We start from the raw sequence: 10344 nt of genomic DNA, 5'->3' as shown, positions 1-10344 counted from the left end.
ACACTCACACACAAACAGATACTTACACACCCACACACACAAACAGATACTTACACACCCACACACTCACACACAAACAGATACTTACACACCCACCCACACACACTCACACACAAACAGATACTTACACACCCACACACACACACACACTCACACAAACAGATACTTACACACCCACACACGCACACACTCATGCACAAACAGATCCTTACACACCCACACACACACACTCACACACAAACAGATACTTACACACCCACACACACACACACACACACAAACAGATACTTACACACCCACACACACACTCACACAAACAGATACTTACACACCCACACACACACTCACACACAAACAGATACTTACACACCCACACACACACAAACAGATACTTACACACCTACACACACACACAAACAGATACTTACACACACACACACACTCACACACAGATACTTACACACCCACACACACACTCACACACAAACAGATCCTTACACACCCACACACACACACTCACACACAAACAGATACTTACACACCCACACACACACACGCAAACAGATACTTACACACCCACACACACACTCACACACAAACAGATCCTTACACACCCACACACACACACTCACACACAAACAGATACTTACACACCCACACACACACTCACACACAAACAGATACTTACACACCCACACACACACACAAACAGATACTTACACACCCACACTCACACACAAACAGATACTTACACACCCACACACACAAACAGATACTTACACACCCACACACTCACACACAAACAGATACTTACACACCCACACACACACTCACACACAAACAGATCCTTACACACCCACACACACACACACACACAAACAGATACTTACACACCCACACACACACACACACACACAAACAGATACTTACACACCCACACACACACTCACACAAACAGATCCTTACACACCCACACACACACTCACACACAAACAGATACTTACACACCCACACACACACTCACACAAACAGATCCTTACACACCCACACACACACTCACACAAACAGATACTTACACACCCACACACACACAAACAGATACTTACACACCCACACACACACTCACACAAACAGATCCTTACACACCCACACACACACTCACACACAAACAGATACTTACACACCCACACACACACTCACACACAAACATATACTTACACACCCACACACACACACAAACAGATACTTACACACCCACACACACAAACAGATACTTACACACCCACACACACACAAACAGATACTTACACACCCACACTCACACACAAACAGATACTTACACACCCACACACACAAACAGATACTTACACACCCACACACTCACACACAAACAGATACTTACACACCCACACACACACTCACACACAAACAGATCCTTACACACCCACACACACACACTCACACACAAACAGATACTTACACACCCACACACACACACACACAAACAGATACTTACACACCCACACACACACTCACACAAACAGATCCTTACACACCCACACACACACACTCACACACAAACAGATACTTACACACCCACACACACACTCACACACAAACATATACTTACACACCCACACACACACACACAAACAGATACTTACACACCCACACACACAAACAGATACTTACACACCCACACACTCACACACAAACAGATACTTACACACCCACACACACACAAACAGATACTTACACACCCACACACACACACTCACACACAAACAGATATTTACACACCCACACACACACAAACAGATACTTACACACCCACACACACAAACAGATACTTACACACACACACACACACACACAAACAGATACTTACACACCCACACGCACACACAAACAGATACTTACACACCCACACCCACACACATACCCACACACAAACAGATACTTACACACCCGCACACACTCACCCACAAACACTTACACACCCACACACACACACACATTTACACAGACACACACACACAGGTACTCACACACAGATAGACAATCACACACACGCACTCACATAAGCAGTCACACACACACACACAGATACAGGCACTCACATACAGACAGACTCACACACACACACACACACACACACACACGCCGTGCCCCCTACCTGGGTTGATGAACCCGTGGAACTCTTGCTTCCTCTTCTTGTTCCCACAGGCTGGATTGATATTTCCGTAAATGTTGGAATCCATGGAGATCTGTTGTGTGTGTGTGTTGGTCCAGAGCGTGAGGTGAACTCGATGAGACTGTGCTCTGTGGCTGTGTGCGTCTGGCTGGTGCTGGTCTGTCTGTCTGTGTGCGTCTGGCTGGTGCTGGTCTGTCTGTCTGTGTGCGTCTGGCTGGTGCTGGTCTGTCTGTCTGTGTGCGTCTGGCTGGTTCTAGTATGTCTGTCTGTGTGTGTCTGGCTGGTGCTAGTCTGTCTGTCTGTGTGTGTCTGGCTGGTGCTAGTCTGTCTGTCTGTGTGTGTCTGGCTGGTGCTAGTCTGTGTGTGTGTGTGTGTCTGGCTGGTTCTAGTATGTCTGTCTGTGTGTGTCTGGCTGGTGCTAGTCTGTGTGTGTGTGTGTGTGTGTGTGGCTTTTACTGGTGATCTAGTCTCAACTCAGTGAACAGGGCCTCTGGGGTTTAGCAGCAGTTCAGGGAAGTCCCACGGCGGGGGGTGGATGGGACCCCTCCTTCTGCGGGTCTTTTCTGTGTTGCTTATTTTAAAAAATTAACTTTCCTTAAGAATAAATAAGAATAAACATCTGAGAAAAAGGCCTTTTTGGCGAGCTCTGACGAACAGCTTTCTTTCCCCCTCCTGATGGCACTGACTGCTGCCAGGGTTCAGCTCCCCAGCCACCAGAAAGACTCCTCTACCGAGTCTAGACAGTGAGCGGCAGTAGGCTATTCGACCACAGGATGCATCGAAACCAATCCCACTCCTTTCCTGACCCGACCCTCACGGGGATGTATTCCTCCCCCCCCCCCAGACGCTCTGAGTTCTGCCCCTGCCAGTCCAGCAGTGCTGACGCTGATCTTGGCACCTTGACTGCCAGGCCGGGGATCGAGCCTCAGAGCTTTCGGCCTTGGGGCTCAGTGCTCGAACCAGACTGGGCCTTCACCCGCTGGATCAGTAGGGAGCTGGTCAATCAGAGCAGTTTTACTGAGAGACGGAAAAGTCAGCGCCTCATGACCACAGGCCATGTTTAATGTTAAACAGGCGTGACCTGGCGTACCGTCCCTCCAATTTATTTTAAATTAATTCCCGGGATGCCCCTCCCTATCCTCCTCCAGCCCTTCAGCCCTCCCCTGGCTCGAACTCTCCGTTCCTCCAATCCTGGCCTCTTGTCTCATCTCCCACTTCCTTTGCCTCACCATTGGCGGCTGTGCCATCTAAGCTGGAAATTTATTGGTTATCCCCGAGAGGGTGGCGGTGGGTCTGATATAACTGAGGGTCTTGCTGGGTTGCTTCAGAGGGAAGTTAAGAGGCGACCACCTTGGTGTGGGACTGGAGTCACAAATAGGCCCAGACCGGGTAAGGGCGGCTGGTGTCCTTCCCGAAAGGACATTCGTGAACCATTTAGGATTTTACAACAATCCACCAGCTTCATGGTCACTTTAACTGATACCAGATTTTTTTACACTGAATTCAAATTCTCAATCCCTGGTGGGATTTGAAGAGCAGGTTGACAGTTGCGGAAGTACCATGACAATTGGAAGACCACAGGATTGGCAGTTGGGAGACATTTTCTCAGGCGTTTGTAACGTGAATGCATTTATTCTCAAGGAAATTGAATTATAATGTTCCAACTGCTGGTGAATGCAGATCGGGGACAGGCCCCAACCCTCCTCTCTGCGTGGGTGTGTACCTCCATGCAAATACTGTGAGTACTACACAGGAGAGTTATACCAAATCTCACCACTGCACAAAGGCACCTGGCAACAGACTGACACTGGTCTGGTCTAAGGGAATCTCATCATCCCATCAACAACATTAAACTGCTCCGTATCTAACCAACAATGTGAGTGTGACTCCTCGGGTCAGTCCATACACACTAGTGAGCAGATTCAGCACTTTTGTGTTCTCGGAGAGACTTCTCTTGTGTGAAAGGCGCTCGTTAAATGCAAGTTCTTTCTTTCCTTCATTTGTACATTTTCTTTCTCTGGACGAACAGCTACCTGGGGTTATCCCTGATTTCCTTGTACTCCTCACCACCCACATCCATCTCCCCCCCTTCCTACCCCGCCCCCTTCCGTGTCCTCCCCTGGAGAAAACTCTCCCCCAAATCACTTACAACCGTGGGGGAAAAATCAGCCAGGGTTCCTGCTCCTGATCCGTATCCAGTGACTCCCGCTGGACAGTGCGTGCATGTGGGTGAGGAGCGGCTGAGGGAGAGCCAGCACCTTCGGGGAGGGAGGGGTGTGTGGAGAGGAAGGAGAACACTAAAAAGACAATTGTTGGGGGGCTGAGTTATAGCGGGCGAGTTTCGACTTCCGCTCGAAGCTGGTGTCAGGAGCCCTGAATCACTCTCGGGTTTGAGTTTCATTTGAATGCCAGTTGTGGGAGGGAGAGACGTCGGCCGGCTCCCACCCTGAGCCAGTCTGCAGGTCAGGCCTGGGTGGAGGGGAGCCAATCCTCGGGAGGATCGAGGATGAGTTGGCATGAGTGGGACACAGTATTTTACAGTGCCGGGAGAGGCGCGAAATCACCCACTAAATCAATCACTCCGACAATCAAACACGTAATCAGTAACGCAATCAATCACCCAATCACCCAATCACACAATCACACAATCACCCAATCACCCAATCACCCAATCACCCAATCGCACAATCAATCAATCACTCACACAATAAATTAATAACACAATCAATCACTAATCAATCAATCACTCCATTATCAATCAATCACACAATCAAACAATCACATGACCAATCCCAGGACGTTATGGGTATCCCAGGACGTTAGGGAGGAAATTGCGGGTCCCCTAGCAGAGATATTTGAATCATCCACCGCTACAGGTGAGGTGCCTGAAGATTGGAGGGTAGCAAATGTTGTGCCTTTGTTTAAGAAGGGCGGCAGGGAAAAGCCTGGGAACTACAGACCGGTGAGCCTGACATCTGTAGTGGGTAAGTTGTTAGAGGGTATTCTGAGAGACAGGATCTACAGGCATTTGGAGAGGCAGGGACTGATTAGGAACAGTCAGCATGGTTTTGTGAGAGGAAAATCATGTCTCACAAATTTGATTGAGTTTTTTGAAGGGGTAACCAAGAAGATAGATGAGGGCTGTGCAGTAGACGTGGTCTACATGGACTTCAGCAAAGCCTTTGACAAGGTACCGCATGGTAGGTTGTAACATAAGGTTAAATCTCACGGGATCCAAGGTGAGGTAGCCAATTGGATACAAAATTGGATTGACGACAGAAGACAGAGGGTGGGTGTAGAGGGTTGTTTTTCAAACTGGAGGCCTGTGACCAGCGGTGTGCCTCAGGGATCGGTGCTGGGTCCGCTGTTATTTGTTATTTATATTAATGATTTGGATGAGAATTTAGGAGGCATGGTTAGTAAGTTTGCAGATGACACCAAGATTGGTGGCATTGTGAACAGTGAAGAAGGTTATCTAGGATTGCAACGGGATCTTGATAAATTGGGCCAGTGGGCCGATGAATGGCAGATGGAGTTTAATTTAGATAAATGTGAGGTGATACATTTTGGTAGATCGAATCGGACCAGGACCTACTCCGTTAATGGTAGGGCGTTGGGGAGAGTTATAGAACAAAGAGATCTAGGAGGTTCATAGCTCCTTGAAAGTGGAGTCACAGGTGGATAGGGTGGTGAAGAAGGCATTCAGCATGCTTGGTTTCATTGGTCAGAACATTGAATACAGGAGTTGGGATGTCTTGTTGAAGTTGTACAAGACATTAGTAAGGCCACACTTGGAATACTGTGTACAGTTCTGGTCACCCTATTATAGAAAGGATATTATTAAACTAGAAAGAGTGCAGAAAAGATCTACTAGGATGCTACTGGGACTTGATGGTTTGACTTATAGGGAGAGGTTGGATAGACTGAGACTTTTTTCCCTGGAGAGTAGGAGGTTTAGGGGTGATCTTATAGAAGTCTATAAAATAATGAGGGGCATAGATAAGGTAGATAGTCAAAATCTTTTCCCAAAGGTAGGGGAGTCTATAACGAGGGGGCATAGATTTGAGGTGAGAGGGGAGAGATACAAATGGGTCCAGAGGGGCAATTTTTTCACTCAAAGGGTGGTGAGTGTCTGGAACGAGCTGCCAGAGGCAGTAGTAGAGGCGGGTACAATTTTGTCTTTTAAAAAGCATTTGGACAGTTACATGGGTAAGATGGGTATAGAGGGATATGGGCCAAGTGCAGGCAATTGGGACTAGCTTAGTGGTATAAACTGGGCGACATGGACATGTTGGGCCGAAGGGCCTGTTTCCATGTTGTAAACTTCGATGATTCTATGATTCTATCACTCTCAATCAATCACGCAATCAATCAATTACTTGCACAATCATGCACTCCATCTATCAATCAATCACTCAATCAACCAATCACTCAATCAATCAAACAATCAATCACTGAATCTATCAATCACTAAATCACTCACTAAAGCAATCACTCCGACAATCAATCACTCACTCAATCAATCACATAATCAATACTCAATCACCCAACCAATCACTCATACAATCAATCAATCAATCACTTGCACCATCATTCACCCGCACCATCAATTGCTCAACCACTCACTCAATCAATCGCTCACACAACCAATCACTCACACAATCATTCACTTCCACAACCAATCACTCAATCAATTACACATACAATCAACCTCATAATCACACACACAATCTCTCACACACGCAATTCCACAATCACTCAAACCATTAATCAATCACTCAATCAATCACACACACATTCAATCACTCACACAATCAATCAATTGCTCACAATCAATCACTCACACAATCACTCACAATCATTCACACACACAATCAATCACTCAGGCAATCAATCAATTGCTCACAATCACTCACAATCAATCACTCACACAATCAATCAATTACTCACAATCAATCACTCACAATCAATCAATCGCTCACATTCAACCACTCACACAATCAATCACTCACACAATCAATCAATTACTCATAATCAATCAATCACAATCAATCACTCACAGTCAATTAATCACAATCAATCATTCACACAATCAATCACTCGCAATGAATCACTCACACAATCAATAACTTGCACAATCAATCAATCACTCACACAATCAATCACTCACAATCAATCACTCTCACAATCAATCACTCACAATCAATCGCTCACACAATCAATTAATCACTTACAATCAATCATTCAGAACAGATCTAGCAGCTCAAAACTGGGCATCCATGAGGCGCTGTGGGCCATCAGCAGCAGCAGAATTGTATTCCAGCACAATCTTTAACCTCATGGTCCGGCATATTCCTCACTCTACCATTACCAACAAGCCAGGGGATCAACCCTGGTTCAATGAGGAGTGTAGAAGAGCATGCCAGGAGCAGCACCAGGTGTACCTAAAAATGAGGTGCCAACCTGGTGAAGCTACAACTCAGGACTACATGCATGCTAAACAGCGGAAGCAACATGCTATAGACAGAGCTAAGCGATTCCACAACCAACGGATCAGATCAAAGCGCTGAGGTCCTGCCACATCCAGTCGTGAATGGTGGTGGACAATTAAACAACTAACGGGAGGAGGAGGCTCTGCAAACATCCCCATCCTCAATGATGGCGGAGTCCAGCACGTGAGTGCAAAAGACAAGGCTGAAGCGTTTGCAACCATCTTCAGCCAGAAGTGCCAAGTGGACGATCCATCTCGGCCTCCTCCCGATATCCCCACCATCACAGAAGCCAGTCTTCAGCCAATTTGATTCACTCCAAGTGATATCAAGAAACGGCTGAGTGCACTAGATACAGCAAAGGCTATGGGCCCCGACAACATCCCGGCTGAAGTGCTGAAGAATTGTGCTCCAGAACTAGCTGCACCTCTAGCCAAGCTGTTCCAGTACAGCTACAACACTGGCATTTACCCAACAATGTGGAAAATTGCCCAGGTATGTCCTGTCCACAAAAAGCAGGACAAATCCAATCCGGCCAATTACCGCCCCATCAGTCCACTCTCAATCATCAGCAAAGTGATGGAAGGTGTCGTCGACAGTGCTATCAAGCGGCACTTACTCACCAATAACCTGCTCACCGATGCTCAGTTTGGGTACCGCCAGGACCACTCGGCTCCAGACCTCATTACAGCCTTGGTCCAAACATGGACAAAAGAGCTGAATTCCAGGGTTGAGGTGAGAGTGACTGCCCTTAACATCAAGGCAGCATTTGACCGAGTGTGGCACCAAGGAGCCCTAGTAAAATTGAAGTCAATGGGAATCAGGGGGAAAACTCTGGAGTCATACCTAGCTCAAAGGAAGATGGTAGTGGTTGTTGGAGGCCAATCATCTCAGCCCCGGGACATTGCTGCAGGAGTTCCTCAGGGCACTGTCCGAGGCCCAACCATCTTCAGCTGCTTCATCAATGACCTTCCCTCCATCATAAGGTCAGAAATGGGGATGTTCGCTGATGATTGCACAGTGTTCAGTTCCATTCACAGCCCCTCAAATAATGAAGCAGTCCGAGCCCGCATGCAGCAAGACCTGGACAACATCCAGGCTTGGGCTCTTAAGTGGCAAGCAAAATTCGCACCAGACAAGTGCCAGGCAATGACCATCTCCAACAAGAGAGAGTCTAACCTCCTCCCCTTGACATTCAACGGCATTACAATCGCCGAATCCCCCACCATCAACAGCCTGGGGGTCACCATTGACCAGAAACTTAACTGGACCAGCCATATAAATACAGTGGTTACAAGAGCAGGTCAGAGGCTGGGTATTCTGCGGCGAGTGACTCACCTCCCGACTCCCCAAAGCCTTTCCACCATCTACAAGGCACAAGTCAGGAGTGTGATGGAATACTCTCCACTTGTCTGGATGAGTGCAGCTCCAACAACACTCAAGAAGCTCGACACCATCCAGGACAAAGCAGCCCGCTTGATTGGCATCCCATCCACCACCCTAAACATTCACTCCCTTCACCACCGGCGCACAGTGGCTGCAGTGTGTACCATCCACAGCATGCACTGCAGCAACTTGCCAAGGCTTCTTTGACAGCACCTCCCAAACCCGCGACCTCTACCACCTAGAAGGACAAGAGCAGCAGGCACATGGGAACAACACCACCTGCACGTTCCCCTCCAAGTCACACACCATCCCGACTTGGAAATATATCGCTGTTCCTTCATCGTCGCTAGGTCGAAATCCTGGAACTCCCTTCCTAACAGCACTGTGGGAGAACCTTCACCACACGGACTGCAGCGGTTCAAGAAGGCGGCTCACCACCACCTTCTCAAGGGCAATTGGGGATGGGCAATAAATGCTAGCCTTGCCAGCGACGCCCACATCCCATGAACGACTAAAAAAAAATTCACATAATCAATCAATCACTCACAATCAATCATGCACACAATCAATCACTCAGAATCAATCACTCACACAATCAATCACTCACACACTCACTCACAAAATCAATCACTCACAGAATCAATCAATCACTCATACAATCAATCACTCACATTCAATCACTCACAATCAATCAATCACTCACACAATCAATCACTCACAATCAATAGCTAATACAATCAATCAATCACTCACAATCAATCACTCGCTCAATCAGTCACACAGTCAATAACTCAGAATTAATCATTCACAATCAATCACTCACTCAATCACTCACAATCAATCACTCACACAATCACTCACACAATCAATCACTCACAATCAATTACTCACACAAACAATCACTCACACAATCAATCAATCACTCACAATCAATCATTCACGTAATCAATCAATTACTCACAATCAATCACTCACGCAATCAATCAATCACTCACGCAATCACTCACATAATCAATCACTCACAAAATCCATCACTCACAATCAATCACTCACACACTCAATCACTCACAATCAATCTCTCACACAATCAATCACTCACACACTCAATCACTCACAATCAATCTCTCACACAATCAATCACTCACCATCAATCACTCACAATCAATGAATCACTCACAATCACTCATACAATCAATCAATCACTCACACAATCAATCACTCACTCACAATCAATTACTCGCACAATCAATCAATCACTCACAATCAATCACTACT

At 46.8% G+C, this 10344-nt stretch overlaps 1 protein-coding gene across 1 annotated transcript in view; it reads right to left on the bottom strand.

Moving 5' to 3' along the window:
• LOC137304251 (C-type lectin domain family 10 member A-like) overlaps window positions 1-2610 on the bottom strand; it is a 45472-nt gene extending 42862 nt beyond the window's left edge. The window contains exon 1 of the mRNA XM_067972805.1: window positions 2177-2610. Coding sequence (XP_067828906.1) covers window positions 2177-2261 — 85 coding nt within the window. The 5' untranslated portion in view covers window positions 2262-2610. The remainder of the gene's footprint in view (window positions 1-2176) is intronic.
• Between the last annotated feature and the right edge of the window lie 7734 nt (window positions 2611-10344).

The sequence above is a fragment of the Heptranchias perlo genome, chromosome 37, assembly GCF_035084215.1.
Source record: "Heptranchias perlo isolate sHepPer1 chromosome 37, sHepPer1.hap1, whole genome shotgun sequence".
Classification (NCBI taxonomy): Eukaryota; Metazoa; Chordata; class Chondrichthyes; order Hexanchiformes; family Hexanchidae; genus Heptranchias; species Heptranchias perlo.
Note: the sequence above shows the minus strand (reverse complement) of the source record. Positions and strands in the feature narration are given on the sequence as shown.